Here is a 19,757-nt window from a genome sequence, read left to right as displayed (position 1 = left end):
TAATGTTTCTATAAATGGGACACGGGTGGTGCTATGGGTTAAACCATAGAGCCTAGGACTTGCCGATCAGAAGGTCGGCGGTTTGAATCCCCGTGACAGGGTGAGCTCCCGTTGCTCGGTCCCAGCTTCTGCCAACCTAGCAGTTTGAAAGCATGTCAAAGTGCAAGTAGATAAATAGGTACTGCTCTGGCGGGAAGGTAAACGGCATTTCCGTGCATTGCTCTGGTTCACCAGAAGCGGCTTAGTCATGCTGGCCACATGACCCGGAAGTTGTATGCCGGCTCCCTTGGCCAATAAAGCGAGATGAGCATCACAACCCAGAGTCGATCATGACTGGACCTAATGGTCAGGGGTACAGCTTTCCCACCCTTCAGTCTAATACCACAGCACTGATACTTGTTTTTCTGCTGTTCTGCCTTGTCCCCTTTAAGGATCCCTGGCTTGTTTGCCATTGGGAAGCCACTTTCTTGAACCCAGGCAGTTGCTCTCCACTCCCTGAACATAAACATGGGATCATAAGCAGAGCCCTGCTGGATTGGACCAATAGCAGATATAGTCTAATATCCTGTTCTCACAGTGGCCAACCAGAGGCCTGTCAGAAGCCCACAAGCAGGAGCCAAGCACCAGAGCACTTCCTTCTCCTGCTTTTTCCAGCAAAAGTTGGTGGCCATCACTGCCTCTGGAGTGAGAGAATACCATAGTTTAAATATGTGCTGTGCGAAGAAATAATTCCTTGGTTCGTCCCGAATTTCCCAACCTTCAAATGCACTGGATATCCATGAGTTCTGGTATAACAGAGGAAGAAATATATATATATATATATATTTAATCTACCTTTTTCATGCCATGCATAATAATGATACGCTGAGACCTTTGCTTTTAAGAGGGAATCATTCCAGCTGTCCACCCTACAACTGAACCAAGAATCCACACACAGGCTGCTAAAACAAATGACCCAACCCTATCCCAAGGGGCCACGCTTGAAAGTAAAAGAAAAGTAACCACTGTTTTAAAATTCTCATTTAAAATACACGAAGTTTTTATTTTCATTGTTTAACAAGACAAAATGAAGATTATAAGTTATCAAAAGTGAGTGCTGGCATCCATACTTCATCATAACTTGCAGACATATAATGTTTGTGAGGAAGTCAAACATTTCAGAGACAGACTATGAAGAGGCACACATACATATACAGATATATAAACAAACTATACATACATACATGGGTGAATAAATATACATATTTATGGGCATACAGTATACAGACAAGATACTATACAGTTGCAGTAAGTGCAATATACTGTATAAGGCTATACAAACATTTGAGGGGGAATCTGATGAAATTGTGGTCACCATGGCAACAAGGCTAGAGCGATCTGTGATGTAACAAAAGAGATGGTGATAAAGAAAACGGTACTTTTGTTCACAGTGTCCTGTGTGGTGTCTCCCTCTCTCACACACACAGTTTAAACAGAAGACGCATGGGTGAAACCCAGCAAATTCACATATCAGAAAGGCAAAAAAGCAGTGTTTGTGGATAAAAGAGAAATGTGTGCTGGATGAAAGAAGTGGCATTCTATTTATAGCACATTATAAATAGGCTCTCTATTTTTCTTTCACAAGGGAATGGCGAAACTACAGGCAGTCTGCCATGCTGCCATAAACTTTTGCTTCATGCCACTTTTAATCATTGTTTTATTTTATTTTTTCATTTATGAGTAAATACCCTATAAAATTGTTGCCCTGAGTCAAACATAAATGTACACCAAAGGAGAAAAGAAAGGCACAAGGATTTCAACAGCAGGTGCAGAAGAGCCACAGGAAAGCAACTGAGCAATCCTGTGTGGGCCACGTTTGTTTTCTGAACTTGATTAAAATGATAATTTCTGCTCCAGGCCTTAGAAAGCAAATTTCCTCCCCCCCTCCCCCATTATATGAAAAGGTGAGTCTCTTATGAAGGATCTTGGACTCTTACACAATAAAGTTACAACCAACCTATAGATACACATAGGCTGACAAGTAATATTAATATCTTATTACCATAAGCTTCATTTTATTCAACTGTCATGTAGTCCCTCGTAAGTTCACTGTGATGTTTGAATGGTATCACATGAAAGGCAGTTATAAAAAGCGAATGAAGCACTTACGTTTTATTTCTTTTTATTTGCTAAGTAGACAAAAACAAAACATGGTTCAAAAGCCGTAATAAATTCAGGAAGCAGTCCTATGCACAAGAAACTAGCACCAAGCAGGCCAATGTAAGTTAAGCCAGTGTAAAGTTACACTAGTTGAAATGAGAAAGCCTCTCTGGGATATCTTCTTCCACTGATCAGGGGCTGGGGACTTAACACTGCTTGAGCCAGGAATCAGCTGCCTGAGCTGGAGATCTGCTGCTTCCTAAACTAATCACCCTGGAGAACCCTGTCATGGGATAGGCCCTGTAGACCAATGAAGCCATAAGGATAAAATGCTTGTCTACCAATAACCACGTTTGGTTAGTCGCTGTACAACTGCCTCACAGATGCCGCTGTGCTGTTGTGACTGTGAGGTCTTTTTGGTGGAAATAATATATTTTATTGCACACATTTACATCTGCATAAATTTTTATAGTATACTAGTATAAAAACTAACACCCTGATCCTAAACACATCTACTTAAAGAACTGTTTTACTTTCATTTAACAGCAGGTACTTCCGAGGAAGTGAGCTTGGAATTGCAGTTTTCAGCTGCACTCCTCCAAGCTCTTACCTGCATCACATGTTCAAGAGCTACCTATGGCTACAATCCTCTACATGCTTACATGGGAATAAGCCTCACTTAACCCTGTAGAACTTCCTTCTGAATAGACACATCTAGGATTGCTTGGGAAATGACTGTGGATGAGAGACTTAACAGACATCTCTGTGCATCCTTATCCCTATTTGTTTTGCCTTTGTTCTGTTGCAGTCTACAGATCTGCCCTACTGTAACCTAGCCTCAACCTTTCATTATCAAATTGCCTTTCTGGATTTTGGCACCTATCCTCTAGCTTTTGATTCCTGATCCGTGATTTGGCTCTAGTTCTCTATTTTCCATCACCTCCATCTTTCAACCTTTCTTCATTCCTGAATACATACCTAATCTAAGCTCAAGTACGGCACCCTCAGATCTTTTGGATTGATTTGCTTGAGCTTTTTCTCAGATTATAAGCCTGGCCATCATTGGTTTATAGGAGATATTGGTTTATATTTCTCCAGTGAGGACCACTTATTCCCTTGGTCTGATGCCTGCCTTTCCTTCCATGAATTTCCCATTCTTATTACAGTACTCTTATACTACTTCAACAGCCATGGCCTTCCCCAAGGAATTCTAGGAACTGTAGTTGGTTGATGGTGATTAATCCACACAACCACAATTCCCTGCACCCTTAACAAACTACAGTAACCAGGATTCTCTGTGACTGTTCAAAATGGCATAAGAATGATTTAAATGTTTGATGTGGACTGAAACATGACACCAGGTATCTAAACAATACTCATGGTTCAATTTCCCTGTTAGCTTTCTATATTAACAGGACAGTCAGAAATTCCATATGCAGCTCAGGACTTTGCAATATGGATGTTGCAATGTTGCATGGTCAGGTGTCAGTGACCCAACTTATGGATAATACCCAGCTTATATAACACTAATCCTGAAAGATCTTCATTGGCTCCCAGTACAATTCCGAGCACAATTCAAAGTGTTGGTGCTCACCTTTAAAGCCCAAAATGGCCTTGGTCCTAAAGGAGGGTCTCCACCCCCATTGTCCAGCCCGGACACTGAGATCCAGTGCCAAGGGCCTTCTGGCGGTTCCCTCGCTGCGAGAAGTGAGGTTACAGCGAACCAGGCAGAGGGCCTTCTTGGTAGTGGCGCCTGCCCTGTGGAATGTCCTCCCAGCAGATGTCAAGGCAATAAGCAACTATTTTATTTTTAAAAAACAACGGAAGGCGGCCCTGTTTAGGGAAGTTTTTAATGTTTGATGCTGTATTGTTTTTAATTTTCGGTTGGAAGCCATCCATAGTGGCTGGGGAAACCCCACCAGATGGGCAGGGTATAAATAAATTATTATTATTATTATTATTATTCGGCGGGGTGCGCTCCCGCTGCTCGGTCCCAGCGCCTGCCAACCTAGCAGTTCAAAAGCACCCCCGGGTGCAAGTAGATAAATAGGGACCGCTTACCAGTGGGAAGGTAAATGGCGTTCCGTGTGCTGCGCTGGTGCTGGCTTGCCAGAGCAGCTTTGTCACGCTGGCCACGTGACCCGGAAGTGTCTGCGGACAGCGCTGGCTCCCAGCCTATAGAGTGAGATGAGCGCACAACCCTAGAGTCTGTCAAGACTGGCCTGTACGGGCAGGGGTACCTTTACCTTTATTATTATTATTATTATTATTATTATTATTATTATTATTATTATTATCCAATGGTAGTTTTGCACTAGTGGAAAGCACTTCCACTCATGAAGGAGGGTTGGTTACAAGGTTTTTGCTAATCCTCCTCTATCCACTGCAGTCCCCACCCCATACCTCCTGAAAACCTCTCCTAAGTGTTGGGGAACCCACTCTAGCAGTATGCAATGTGGTGCAGAGGGCTGCAATAGGAAAAAGAGTGACTGGTGGAAAATGGATGAGCTGCCTTGCATGGGCATAAGCAAAACCACCATTAAATCACCTTAAAAATGTGGGTTCCAGTGTACAGTCTAAGGGCACATGAGGCCACCACCTTGCTGAAGCTAAGCAGGTCTTGGTTCAGTTAGTCCCTGGATGGGTGACCATCCAGTGCAATGCTTTGGATTCCATGCTTGGATATTAAAAAGTAAGCATGCAAGAAAAGTGAGGTGATGCCCTGCCTGTGAAAACTCTGGCAATGTAGTTTGTATGAGATGCTACTCGTGCGTTGTGAGAGCAGCTGATCCATAAGAGGGAAAATACTGAAATACCCTGGATGCAACAGTTTGCCTACAAAAATGCACAGTATCAATCCCAATACCAATAATGGTGCTGGATTCAAGTTATGGATCACTGAATGTTAATAAATGAAAAATCTGTCAATTCAGCATGCGAAGGAAATGGGAGGATGGATGAAGGCTGATGAAATCTGTGCTGACATGCTTAACCTTATGAGAAATGTGTTTTATTTTAGACTAGTTGTCTGACTAGATAAACCCCAATGAAACATGCTGCCTACTGTAAATGAGTAAAATAGTTGTCACTATGTTTCACCAGTTCATTTTCAGAGAATTTAGGCTCCATAAGACCACATGATTGTTCCTTTGTATGGTGGGTAAAACTTTCATCCTTTACAAAAACTAAACACTATAAAACAAAGTAGATCAATACCTCCCTCTTGTGGGCACCCAAAGAAGAGAAACACAAATCTCAGTTAATAACCACCTACACATCAAACAGTACAAAAACAATTGTACACAACATATTTTATGTCCATGTAAGTTTGTGTGTGTGTTAAAGTTTGAACATCAAAACCAATAGGGTTTGGGGAACATTTTGTACATCTTTCAAAGAAAGATGAGGCTAAATTTTAGAGGTAGATTTTGCTAGGCTAGGTTCCATCAATTAAGCAGTTCTTAATCTTTGAAAAGAGGGACGTGGGTCTGCAGAAGTGGACAAATGCCGGCTCCCTTGGCCTCGTGACTAGACTTAATTGTCAGGGGTCCCTTTACCTTTACCCAAGCTTTGAAAGGTTTTTACACGAGGCAAATAACAACTTTAAGGCTGCAGAGTCACAAACTGTCTATATCATCTATGTATCTTTTATATGCTCTTGTCCATTAAAGACATCAAACTTCACACATTTAACCCCTACCTTCCATGCAGAACCAACACTGGTTCCTCCATCTCTTTAATTTTTCTGTCCAGCTGCTGTCCTGTGTCACATTTCCTACCCTGGGATCCACTAATCCTGCTGTAGAGCTTTTGTCTTGCAGAACACTCCTGCAACACCTGGCTATAATGACCACCCAACAGACCCCTCCACCCCCCCACACTTTCCTGGAGTAGCAAAGGGAGACTAAGGATCTTTCAGAATTGCAGCAACTCATAGAATAAGGGGAATAGTGATGAGCCATGCAGTGGGCTGTATCTAATGTTCTCTGCCTGCTAGCACAAGAACTCTTGCACTAGCAGACAGGTGAGTTTTAATGCTGCACAACGGGAGAATCCAATGCAACAGTTGTCCTAGTGGAAACTGGATGTGCAGCTGGTTGTGCAATCTATTTTGCAACAGAGTTAACAGCAACCTGCTTATGTATTCTCTTATGTGACAATATTCCACTGATGAAATGCAATTTGCCAGTAGAATAAGTATACCTCTAAATGATTTCAACTTAGCAATGCATTGGATACAACCCCATATTTGAAAATAAAAATAAAAATTAGGGCTTGGGGTGGGAGTGGTGAAATGCATACTCAGAAGCACAATTCATTTTAAGGAAACATCATAGCAGTAGCTTTGATTCAACTCATTTCCTTCCAGCTTCCTCCACCAACAGGACAACTGTTACTTTTTATGATGCTTCCGTACTTTCCCTTTGCGGGAATTGCTTTCACTTTATCTAATATTGATGTTGAATCACCTGACAGTATTTCTGAGCTGTTCTGATTGCACTAGCAAATATATCAATGGCAGTCAGTCAATAGCAGGGAAAATGGAACTTCCCTCCATTTCCCTTTCATAAAAATAAAGCAAGATATTCACTTAAATAATAATGTGGATTCCAGCTCCATCTAGTGGCTATTACAGTGCACAGTGCAATGGAAGAGTATAAACATGCAAGCAATTTCATTTCCCAAGTAAAAGCTGGAAATTATGAATAGACAAAGAACAAAACTGCAATGGACAGATTTCATATTCACAAACGTAATCTTGACTTTGATGCTGTCAAGGGGAAGTAACATGTAGTTGGTTTGCTGCGCTCATTCTAAAGCATTACCAGAATGCACCAGCTTATTTTTAAGACTCTGAGAAGCAAAGAACAAATTTCATAAGCTGACTATTCTCACAGTCAATACGAGGCCAGCTTTTTTGGACCCCTCCCTAGAGATCTTCTTAAAGTAAAAGTTAAAACCTATTACTAGGGAAGAGGGGGAAATTCAATTCAAAGAAAATTCGATTCAAAGAAACTTCACATGCAAAGTCAGATTTATCAAATTTGCCATTTCTGAAACAACACGAGAGTTGAAGAACAGCAATCCTTCAAAATTCGCAGTTATCTGAATTTTGCAATGCAGTTGTCCAACCAAACAATTTGAAATGTGCATAAAAATGAACATATTACTTAAAACAATGCACAAGTGCATTATATTAAGAGAAATTGCTTGCAAAAATGTGTGCATTAGTCAAAACTGCATACAAAAATACAGTGGTACCTCGAGTTACAAACGCCTCAGGTTAGAAATACTTCAGGTTACAAACTCCGCTAACTACCTGGAAGAATTACCTTGAGTTGAGAACTTTGCTCCAGGATGAGAACGGAAATCGTGTGTCAGCGGCACAGCGGCAGTAAGAGGCCCCATTAGCAAAAGCACGCTTCTAGTTAAGAACAGTTTCCGGTTAAGAACGGACCTCCGGAACAAATTAAGTTTGTAACTAGAGGTACCACTGTATGTTTATCAGGAGAAATTTGCACTAAAATACTGAAAATTTCCCATAAGGGTTTTATAGCAGAAAAACCTGCAAATTGTGGAGAGCTGATTTTAAGATTGGAAAAATGAGAAACTGAGAAAACCAGAATGGACAGATCCTCCTACTCCCTAGCTGCTACTTATGCATGTTCTTTCAGACCTACAAATGGAACTATGAAAGACTGGGGCAGGAAAGTAGTAATAGTCAGTGAGGCAAGGTGGGAAGGATTGGCGCACCTTAGCTGGCTGGGGTTACTTCCGGGTACCAAAAGGGGGAGGGGGAGGCAATGGGGAAGATGGCACGGGTTGGGTGCAGTGGCTGTCAATCTGACACTCCGTGCCACCTTGCCCAGGCTACCAGAACCACCCGACTCCATCCTGCTCCACCAACCACTGATGGGAATAAATTAGATAACTTTGTGAAAATAAGAAAAGAAAGAAAGAAAGAAAGAAAGAAAGAAAGAAAGAAAGAAAGAAAGAAAGAAAGAAAGAAAGAAGAGGAAGAAGAGTTTGGCTTTGATATCCCACTTTATGACTACCCTAAGGAGTCTCAAAGCGGCTAACATTCTCCTTTCCCTTCTTCCCCCACAACAAACACTCTGCGAGGTGAGTGAGGCTGAGAGACTTCACAGAAGTGTGACTAGTCCAAGGTCACCCAGCAGCTGCATGTGGAGGAGCAGAGACGCGAACCCGGTTCACCAGATTATGAGTCCGCCGCTCTTAACCACTACACCACACTGGCTCTCACCAGCACTTCACCAGAGAAGTGTAGTGGTTAAGAGCGGTAGATCTGGGGAACCGGGCTTGCTTCCCCACTCCTCCACATGCAGCTGCTGGGTGACCTTGGGCCAGTCACACTTCTCAGAAGTCTCTCAGCCCCACTCACCTCACAGAGTGTTTGTTGTGGGAGAGGAAGGGAAAGGAGAATGTTAGCCGCTTTGAGACTCCTCCGGGTAGTGATAAAGCGGGATATCAAATCCAAACTCCTCCTCCTCCTCCTCCTCTTCTTCTTCTTCTTCTCCTCCTCCTCCTCACAGCTAAAAAGAAGAAGTGAGATTTGCTGCCTCAAGTGCCCAAAGGACTTGATGAACCTTGACTTAAGGCGATGTACCATTTGTTGGTCTGCTAAAAAATTTGCAGATCTGTGGGGTTGCTTGTGGGTCAAATCTGTCTCAAGATCCTAGTTGCTAGGGTTAGGGATTATTATACTCCCACACTATGGTTCAACGTCCTGTGCCTGAACTCTGCATGGGGGGGGGGAGTCCCATTCATTTTGACGAGAGTTTCCCCCATGTGCCCTCCCCAAAATTTCCCTGGAGGGTTGGGGGAACACCTAGAACAGATTTAGAGGGTATTGGGTGGGAGGAGGGGTATGTTCCATTGCAGAAGAAGAAATCCTTGAGCTAATGGAACATGTTAGTTGGATACTGCCCAAGCATTTAGTCAACACAGAGAGCTGGTCTTTAGAGGTTAAAGGTAAAGGTACCCCTGACCATTAGGTCCAGTTGTGACCAACTCTGGGGTTGTGTGCTCATCTCACTCTATAGGCCGAGGGAGCCGGCATTTGTCTGCAGACAGCTTCCAGGTCATGTGGCCAGCATGACTAAGCCGCTTTTGGCGAACCAGAGCAGCACACGGAAACACCATTTACCTTCCCACTGGAGCGGTACCTATTTATCTACTTGCACTTTGATGTGCTTTTGAACTGCTAGGTGCGCAGGAGCAGGGTCCGAGCAATGGGAGCTCACCCCGTTGAAGGGATTTGAACCGCCCACCTTCTGATCAGCAAGTCCTAGGCTCTGTGGTTTAACCCACAGCGCCACCCATGTCCCATTCTTTAGAGATTAGACTAGTGCATATCTCCCACTTACATGAAGGCATGCACATGGGGCCCTATAGTCACTATTCCTAAAAGTTAAATGGCATCTGCACAGAGAAAACTGCATTGCCCCACCAATCCATTGGCATTATGCACAGCACCAGGGTTCACTGCTCTGTAATCTTACCAAGTGGCCTGGAAATTCAGAAGTACAAACAAACAGTAGGATACTACCAAACGGCTAGAGCTTTGTGTTCCTTTGACTCCCTTCCATCTAGATAAGATTTTGCTAGAATCCAGCCAGAATGTGGCATTTCTTTACAGTTCCTGCAACATTTTAGTTTCACGAAAGCAAAACAGAAGAGACGCGGGGAAGGATTCAAATATTGCCTTCATACTTTGGGTCTGAGAAAAGACGCTAATAACACTTAAGTGAAGTCCCTGTTCCTCCAGTTCCTCAATCCTAAACATGCTGCATGTTTTGGATTGCTGCGTAAGTAATTTTATATTTTAAATCTTGCACTTATGTAAAACACTACTTGATATGATCTCGACATTCATCTAATAAAGCTAAATATTCATATCTTCTTATCTTTCTTCAAGTTATATACATAGAAGGATTATTCTACTGACTTCTCTGCTGCCTCTGCAGTTGTGAAATCTTTGTAATATATTGTAAGTAGTAATATTTAAACTGGGTAGTTTTAAAACACGATTTATCTATCTCTTGATCTACCTACCTACTTACCTACCTACCTACTTTCTCAACATTGCATCCTATTCTCTAATGTGACTATGGCTTGGTGTAAACATGCAGCAAAATAGGTAGCAGAATGCTAAGGTGGTATCATTAGTGCTGAGCTGAAAGTTCAATGGGATGAACTTTCAGCTCAGCATAAAAAAAAAATAAGGCTTTGTTTTGTTCAACATATTCACTGCCAGTTTCATAATTGTGGTGAAGAGGCACTTCTCCTTGTAATTGATGCTATGCTGTTTAGACTCCCTCTCCATTTCACAACACCAATCCCCTGAATCTCCCCTGTTTTCCCTCTTGCAGAACTATAAGGGACTCTTCCATTTCATAGTATAGGTGGGGAATACCACATTTGAATCCCTCCCCCTTGCTAAAACCAAACCCTCCTTGCAAACAGAAAACTAGTACACTGGCATGGAAAATTCCAAGCCATCCCTTTGCCTAATGCACTAGCTTTCACAATGGAACATTCAAATGTGAGAAGCAGTGCTGATCACTCGGACATCTCAGCACCTGAGCACCTTTTACTGCTGCATATGTAAGCTAAGTTTCCAGGGTGGGGCTATGTAGATAGGCTTAAGGAGAGAAAACCCTAACCCAGAAAAAAGAGGTATCCTTTACGTACTCTAACAGTTAGAGCCCAACTGAATTGACTTATTTGCGTAGAAGGTTCATTTTGGAGACAATATTGTAGTGAGGGCAAAAGCTGCACCAACACAACAGAGAGGATTACAAAACAGCTATTGGGGGGGGGGGGGGGACTGGGAAATCCAAGAACCTAAGTGTCAGCTGCACAAACTGATGTGATTCCCAACATGTTTTGAGAAAGGAAGATAAAAACAGCTTTGGACAACTTTTCTCTTCCAGTTCACCTAAAGTCTGCTTTGGAACCATCTCTATTTGTGCAGCTGTTTGAAATGTTCTTATTCTTGGGAGCCAAACATGCCCAGACCCCCTAGGCCTGTGTGATTGTGGTGGCTCAGGGTCTTGGAGGGATCTTAAGCAGGATTCCCTCAGCAGACCCATCTCCTCCTCTGTTCCTACTGCCCATTCAGTCACCATTTCCCCAGGGCCCAACTACCCAAAGGCAGAGTGCATAGCAAGCAAAGGATGCGAATTTATCTCTTTCTCCTGGTCCAGCAAACAGGCAGTAAAAACCAGGAGAAGGAGCAGTGGGACCAGGAGGCTTCTGAAATTAGAAGTGGGCCTCCAACAGTAGTGTGGGCCTTGGCCAGTGCCCAATAACACCTAGCGGACAGGAAAACCCATTAGTGAGGTGGTTTGCAGAGAGCACATTGCACCCCCTGTCATTCACAGTATATGGGACTTCCTTCCATGTATACCAGGCTTCCTCAACCTCGGCCCTCCAGATGTTTTTGGCCTACAACTCCCATGATCCCTAGCTAGCAGGACCAGTGGTCAGGGATGATGGGAATTGTAGTCTCAAAACATCTGGAGGGCCGAGGTTTAGGAAGCCTGATGCTCATTGCAATGTTTTTGCCAGTTTATAAAAATGCAAGATATTACTTTATAGTCCCACTACTATTATATAGAAGCAAGAGTTGATGAAAAATGAGCTGCCACATGCAGAAAACAAAATATTTTGCAGCTTCGCTAAAATGTATGTATATATATATATGTATATATATGTATAGACAGACAGATAGATCTATATGACTGCTAATCATGCACCAAGCTCAAAACAGATGCACGTATAATTACAATACAAGAAGTCAAAGTTCAAATGGTATATACAAAGTCAGTGAGAAATAATGTAAAAAAAAAAGTTTTACGTGAAATATTTAAAAGAAATATATGTTATAAACAGCATCAATTAAATTGATAAATTGTTGATAAAAAAATATACCACAGGATCATTTTTTCCCTCAAAAAAAATAGCGCACACAGCATTCAGCTAATATATAGGGTATGAAAGGTCAGCACATTTATATTACAGAATGAAGAGAAGACAAACAGAGATTTAAAATGAATTAACAGCAAAGAAAGTCTTGACATGATACTGGAGAGGGTAGAATTTCTTTGCTTATAAAAGAGAGAGAGAGAGAGAGACACGCACATGTACAGGCATACAAACAGAAATCAAACCAAATACACAGAAGAACAATTTACAGCAACAGATGACAGACACACAGAGAGGTGAGAAAATTTGGCATGTTGCATCACAGGAAGTCATTCGCGATTGGCTAACGATGGTACCTGGCTCGGTTGCAGATCGCTGGCTTGCCTGAGAGGAGTAACGGAGGGAGGAGGCACACCTGATGTGGATGCAGATCGTCCTAACCTGCAGCTTGCTTTCGGCTCTGGAAAGGAAAGGAAACAGGTCAGAGATCAAGTTCTGGAGTCCCTTGTCCAAATCCAGACAGCCATGGAAAAGCATAGTTGTAAAAGACAATGGTTTATGATGTTCTCATTTCTCTTTTGCTCTCTGGCAGCATGGTCTAGCTTGCTGCCCTCCAACAGTTCCCAACTTGTTTTTGAGATTTGCCTCAAAGAAGCCCTTGATTCTCCACCACAAGGGCTTATGGAACAGAACCCGCTGTCAACAAAACACAGCTCAAACATGTGCTTAGCAGGGAGTGAATTTGATCTCCCTCAGGTGACTCTGGAAATAGGGATCATGTGCAGGGAGCTCACTGACATCGAGATGCTCAGGATGCCATGCCAAGACAAGGTGGCACCGGCATCACAATAAAAGCTCTCCCCCCTCCCTTGTCAGCCTTCTTTGTTGTGGCATCCCACCTGGCTGCTCTAGGTTGAGAATCAGCTTCAGCTGGCTGCTTCTTTGGAGCACTGAGTAGTCCCCCCTCCCGCCCCCCCAGATTTCCCGATTGGCCATGTGGTTCCCTCTTTTTCCACACAGTCCATCTCTGGGTGTGATTTGGCAGATTGGCTGTCGTCATGGCTGGCAGGAAGTACAAGCAGGAAATTGCAGGTAAGCTGAATGATTGGCCAGCACTTGAGGCCCTTGCGAGGTGCCACCAGAACACCTCTTTGCTGTCTGGCTTGAGCTGGATACAACTGAATGGTCCTAGGGTCCATTGGTCATACCCCACTAAACACTCCTCTTCTCCTCTTCAGGAGTAGGCATTGAAGATGCCAAGCCAATCAAATAGTTTTGAGCATGTTATATCATTATAAAGTGACTGAGGGTGAACTCAATAATCATTTCTCCAGCACTGTGCAGCCTCCCTGGTTGCTCTCAATTCCTGATTTGAAAAAGCCCTGTGGGAGCAGTTACCTCATGACTTCTTCCCATAGGGCTATCATTGACGCTTAGGCATCCAGGAAGGCTACAGACTGCACACTGCTGGGAGATTATTTGTAGAATGAACGAAAGGACACTCGCAAATACTCCCCAACCACCTCAAAAATAAGGCAAGTGCATCAAAAACCCTACACCACACCCAATAAAATTTCACCCATGTTTTCTCCCCCCTTTGATAATTTTTGAACGCAAATCCCTTTCTCATTAACTGATGGAGAATTATTGGGATAGAGGTGTTTGGCACATCGCTGCATTCTGTAGACAATGAGACAATGTGGCCTTCTTTAGTTTCGTTGATGGGTAAAACTGCAAGGTCTTGTCTACCACAGCTTCTGAACTGTTTATTTCCAGAAAATGGAAATGCTAGCATTCTCAGTTGGGCACATACATCATCATGGAAGATTATCACATCTTCAGTAGCAAAAACCCCTTTCATCTGGCATCAAAGGAATGGAATGTATCATACTCAGAGAGAATGGTTGTTCCTTTTAAAGCATCTACCTTGCCTTATATTTCTAGCATGGTGTGCCTGTTGCAGCTTTCAGGCTACAATTCAATACACACTCGCCTGAGAATAAATCCCATTGAATGGGTAGTAAGTAGATAGGTATTAGATAAGGATTTCATTGCCAGTTTTCTAGTACTAATAATTTCCTGTTACTACTCCAGCACCTTCCTATGTCCATTATTCTAAGACTCAAAACAAAAAGTGATTGTTATTTATAATCTTTATTAACTATTTTCTTTAAAACAAAACAAGCAAGAAAATAAAAACAAAATTAAAATAATTCAGATTATTTACTGGCACTTTAGTTAGGAAATAGCCTATTTCTTTCTCATGCAAACAATGCCTCTGTATGTTTATTCCCATTCAAGATCGAAATGCTGCATCTTAAATTGCTTTATGTAATAATGGAGCTGCATGTCATATAGAATTATAGAGTTGAAGGGACCCTGAGGATCATCTAGTCCAGGAATATGTAGCTGTCACCTACAGTGGTTGAACCTGCAACCTTGGTGTTATCGTAATAATAATAATAATAATAATAATAATAATAATAATATTTGTATGCTGCCTATCCGACTGGGTTGTCCAAGCCACTCTGGGCGGCTCCCAACAGAATAGTAAAACATGACAAAACACCATGCTCTAACCAACTGAGCTATGTGTGTGTGTTTCAATGAGTAGGTAGGCTAAATATGCAGTAGTTTCCTGGTACCAGTGATCAGTAGTGGAGGCTGCTTGACTCTAGATGTCACTGCACTGCCAGATTCCTTCTCAATTTTCCTCTCCAACTCTGATAAACTTCACCCTCCTCTGCTAACCCCTCCAACTAATATAGTTATTAACAAATGCAAAGCACTACAGCAAGCTTTTCTGTTCCCTTGGGGTCCCTTCCAACTTTACAGTTCTATGACTGTATAGTTTGGTCTGTTCTATATCTATCTATCTATCATCTATATCTATCTATCTATCTATCTATCTATCTATCTATCTATCTATCTATCTCTATCTATCATCTATATCTATCTATCTATCTATCTATCTATCTATCTAATCTATCATCTATCTATCATCTATCTGTCATCTATCTGTCATCTATCTATATCTATCTATCTATCTATCTATCTATCATCTATCTATCATCTATCATCTATCACATTTATATCCCACCTTTGCTCTAAGGAGGTCATGGCGGCATGCACAGTTCTCTTCCCATTTTATTCTCACAACAACCCTGTGAGGTAGGTTAGGCTGAGAGACCGTGAATGAGTCACAGTCATCCAGTGAGTTTCATGGCTGATCAGGGATTTGAACCCTGGTCTCCCAGGTCCTAGTCCAGTAGTCTAGCCACTACGCCACACTGGCATTCTCTAAAAGAAGGCACAGAATATTATTACTTTTTAAAATTGAATTTATATACTGCCCTTACCCAGGGGTCTCAGGGCAGTTCACAGAATAAAATAGATATAAGATATAAGATATAAAACCACAAAATACCTGATAAAAATAAAAACAACAACCTAATAGTGCCCCTAGTAGTAATTTACTACCTTGCACTTGTTCTCAGTAGAAAATCTAGTTTCTTTCCAAGTAAGAACAGGGCTGGCCCACCTTTGAGGCAGACTGAGGCAACTGCCTCAAGCAGCAGAATCCCCTGGGGAAGCGAGGAGAAGCAGTGGCAGCGGCTTCTAGCAAGTTCTTGTGGGAGTTCCATGAAATCTCACTGGAAGCCACTTCCACGTGACTCTGGTGAGCAAGTCTTTGATGGAAGGGCAGCAGTGGGAGGGAGTGGCCGCCCCTGGTTAGGAGTTGCCATCTGGCAACTAAAGAGACAACTCTGTTACTATAAAGAAGCAATGCGGAAGCAAGAAGCAGCTAAGCCAGCTGCTGCTGGCTGGAAAGCCAGACAGGATGTTTGTGACTGTTACCATGGCAAGAAAGGGGCAGTCCATTCTCCGTATTGAGCACCGGATGTGAGCTCAGTGTGTGTCATATGACCTGTACAGGATGTACATGGGTGGAGTTTTGAGTTTCTCTCTGTTGTTCGAAGAGTGCAGACATCTTTATCTGTATGGCTGCTAAAGACAGAAATAAAAGCATGTAGATACGTTTCTGTCTGAGTCTGATTCCCCTCCCTAGGGAGCAGGGAGAGGGATAAGCAATGGTGTGTTTTTTTCACATCGGCGAAAAATCGCCAATACAGACCTCGCCTGTTTGCTGCCGGGAGTCGCAGGGGGAGGTCAAAAGGAATTCAGCCGGTGCCTGAAAAGTAGGCACATTCCTCTGACCGAGGCAGAATTCCAACAAACTCTACAATGCCTTGTATTCTTCCCCTCACTGTCACAGGGCACCCAGAAAGTTTGGGGCACCCCCCTTCTCCCTGCTTAGGATCATCTGGGGCTTATCAGATAATGGCAGGTGGCAGTGCTGTGAGCAGCACCACAAGCAGGGGCGGAGGGCGGAGGGGGCGGTGGGGGCGGGCCACCCTGGGTGTCTATGCTGAGGGAGGGCGACAGTAGGCACATGCCCACCTGCAACTCCCAAGCCTGCCCTGAGCCGTCGGGGGAAGCAGGGCAGGGAGCTGCGTTGCTTTGCTGGTGGCATTCCTCCCTTCCCCCTTCGTTTTGACAGCTGGGGGAGGCTTGGGAGTCGGGGGCGGGCAGTGCGTCAAATGTCAGCCATTAGCGGCTCACTCCACCCCCATGGCTGGCTCGCTCCGCCCCTGGATGCAGGGCGTGTGCACCGCTCCGTGCACCAGAGCGGCTATCCTGCACCTGGGAGGGCACCCTCAGAAGTGTGCCCATCTTGGGCAACACAAGCATATGCTCCACTGCTGAACACAAGCAGCCCCAGGAGACTTGAGCTCAGCCACCATTTTAATTTCCCACAATGCCTCAAGGATGCTGTGTTAGGTCCATTGCGGGGAATTACTACAGTGGCTAGACTCAGCCATACAGCTCTATTCAGACTGCTGCCCCAGATTATTTCTTTTTTAAAATGGGTGGCCCAAGGTAGGCATCAGCGGTTGGCCCTCTTGGAAACCTGGCAGCTACCCAAGGATTCCAGGTACTGATTTCAGCCCTGTACAAAAGTAAATTGGGGGTGGGAGGAAGAGGATTTCAATCCAGATTCTTGTCCAAGAAACCCTATAGTCCAGGCCTGGAGTATCAGCAATAAATCTGCAGCAGATGACATGATGACTTTAATTGTATACGCATCACACATTTCTGGGTAGACTCTTTCAGGAAAGGCAGCAGACCGTGGTTAATTTGCTGACAAACTGGCAAAGGAAGTTAGTTAAAGTGGTTTTCCTCCTGCTGAATTAAAAGAAGACAAAATTTGCTATTCCCCTTGCATTAGATGGAGGTGAGCGAAGGCAAATGTCTCAAGCATCCTTTTTGTCAACATTTAGACCTTAATATCTAAGATTAATAATGTATTAGCACCATTCCTCTCTAATCCTAAGCACCTTTACTAAGTGCACAACTGTTTTACTTGCAAATCGTTTTCACCTGACTCCTAAATGATCTGGCCAAGTGCCAGCTTTGCAATGTTAAGAAATGAAAAATAAAACTGCAAGTCAACAATACAGTGTGGGGCAGCATCTTAAAATGGAGCGCAGTGCAATCTTTGCAGCAGTAGGTGGCAGTGCAAAATGCCTTATATCCCAAGCAGGCAGCAACGTTCTGGAAAATGCTGTTTGAAACATCCACAGTTGAGTTCGATGAAGCCTCCCATTTTGCCAACCCCCTGTGGTTTTCCACTGAAACAGCAATGGCATGTTTTTGAGGCTGCAGTGTTTCTTTCTCTTTTTTCAAAAAAAAAAAATCACTGACAGCTATTCCTCTAAAAAGCCTCCTGATGGCAGAGACCTGAAATGAAACGTCCCTGAGAAATTATCTAAGAGACGAGGGGATGACACATAGCAATGAAACGCAGCGGCGAACGCAGTGCCCAAGGTCACCTTAATATTTACAAACTCAGAGGGGAAATAGCCTAGTTTCAAAGGTACAGCATCCCAGCACATGGGCTATAATGACACAGGCTGGGAGCAATTGAAACTAATTGAATGGCGCCATGCAGTATCAGAAGTGGAAGTCGGCGAGAGGGGGGATCAGGTGAACCAGATCTGATGCTGCGGGAATGCACAGCTGTGCCTCCACATGAAAGCGGACTTGGAAGGGAGGATGGCCGCCTGCCCTCCGCTTTCACGCTGAAGATAACAAGAGGACTAGTGTGAAGGCTCTACGTCCCACTGTGCAACACCAGAACCAGCTGGGTCCTGCTGAGCTGTTAGGCGGCTCAGCTGCACGGATCCTGCTGTCTGCCGATGCAGCAGGCAAGGGGAACTGCACAGAGCCAGAATTGCTGCTTGCACTTCAGCTCAAGTAAGAGTGAGGAAGCTGAGCCCTTCAGGTCTCTCTGTTCAAGCCTTGGGAATCTCCCCAGTCCACATACCCTCACCAAGCCTGTTCCACATCCTCCTTGAGTGTTTTTGCCTGGTTGGGACATGTGCTGTGATCATGCCTCCTGCTGGCCTGGGTGGAAGATGATGTACATAGAGCCATCTTCCTTTTGTGGGGGTTGAAACAAAGGGTCCCATCCATTGCTCTTCATACTTTTTCCACCTTTGGGAATGTGAGGCTGAACAGTGTTTCCATCCCTGAGCCACATCTCAGGGGTAGGTATTGTGGGTAGGTATTTTCTCCTACTTTTTAAATTGCAGAGTCATCCAATCCTCAGAACTAATCTTACACAACACATCTGCCTCTATGCTTAGTGGAGATAACAACAGCAACAACAACAACAACAACAACAACAACAACAATTTATTATTTATACCCCGCCCATCTGGCTGAGTTGCCCCAGCCACTCTGGGCGACTCCCAATCGAGTGTTAAAAACAATGCAGCGTTAAATATTAAAAACTTCCCTAAACAGGACTGCCTTCAGATGTCTTTTAAAGATAAGATAGCTGCTTATTTCCTTCACATCTGAAGGGAGGGTGTTCCACAGGTCAGGCACCACTATCAAGAAGGTCCTCTGCCTGTAACCTCACTTCTCGCAATGAGGGAACCACCAGAAGGCCCTTGGCGCTGGATCTCAGTGTCCGGGCAGAATGATGGGGTGGAGACGCTCCTTCAGGTATACAGGACTGAGGCCGTTTAGGGCTTTAAAGGTCAGCACCAACACTTTGAATTGTGCTTGGAAACTTACTGGTATCCAGCCTTCCTTGCTGCATAGTTCTGTTGGGATTTTTTTTTAAAAAAAATATACTGCTGAGAAAATGAACACTCAGCTGAGCAACTAGAGACCATGAATGTTAAAAATCTAGGAATGGAAAATTTCTGTGGTGCCCCACTTCCCTCGATGCCCTTAGCATGTACCGTATTTTTTGCTCTATAAGACGCACCAGACCAAAAGACGCACCTAGTTTTTGGAGGAAAACAAGAAAAAAAAAAAATTCTGAATCTCAGAAGCCAGAACAGCAAGAGGGATTGCTGCGCAGTGAAAGCAGCAATCCCTCTTGCTGTTCTGGCTTCTGGGATAGCTGCGCAGCCCTCATTCATTCCATTAGATGCACACACATTTCCCCTTACTTTTTAGGAGGGAAAAAATGAGTCTTATAGAGCAAAAAATACGGTACTTGTTTTGCTTAATGGGTAAACCAGCCCTGTCTGACAGTCACCCCGACCATGGCCCTTAACTCCTACAGCTTTGCTCCACATGCAACTGTG

The 19,757-nt window shown here is 43.7% G+C and overlaps 1 protein-coding gene across 5 annotated transcripts in view; it reads right to left on the bottom strand.

The window, feature by feature from the left end:
• The window catches only part of NYAP2 (neuronal tyrosine-phosphorylated phosphoinositide-3-kinase adaptor 2), a 141,876-nt gene that overhangs the window by 9,623 nt on the left and 112,496 nt on the right, over positions 1-19,757 (bottom strand). For all 5 annotated transcript variants that reach the window (XM_081861539.1, XM_081861542.1, XM_081861541.1 and 2 more), the window contains one exon: positions 12,447-12,550. In XM_081861539.1, coding sequence (XP_081717665.1) covers positions 12,447-12,550 — 104 coding nt within the window. The remainder of the gene's footprint in view (positions 1-12,446; positions 12,551-19,757) is intronic.

The sequence above is a fragment of the Podarcis erhardii genome (assembly GCF_964252035.2).
Source record: "Podarcis erhardii genome assembly, chromosome: 5".
NCBI classification, from domain to species: Eukaryota; Metazoa; Chordata; class Lepidosauria; order Squamata; family Lacertidae; genus Podarcis; species Podarcis erhardii.
Note: the sequence above shows the minus strand (reverse complement) of the source record. Positions and strands in the feature narration are given on the sequence as shown.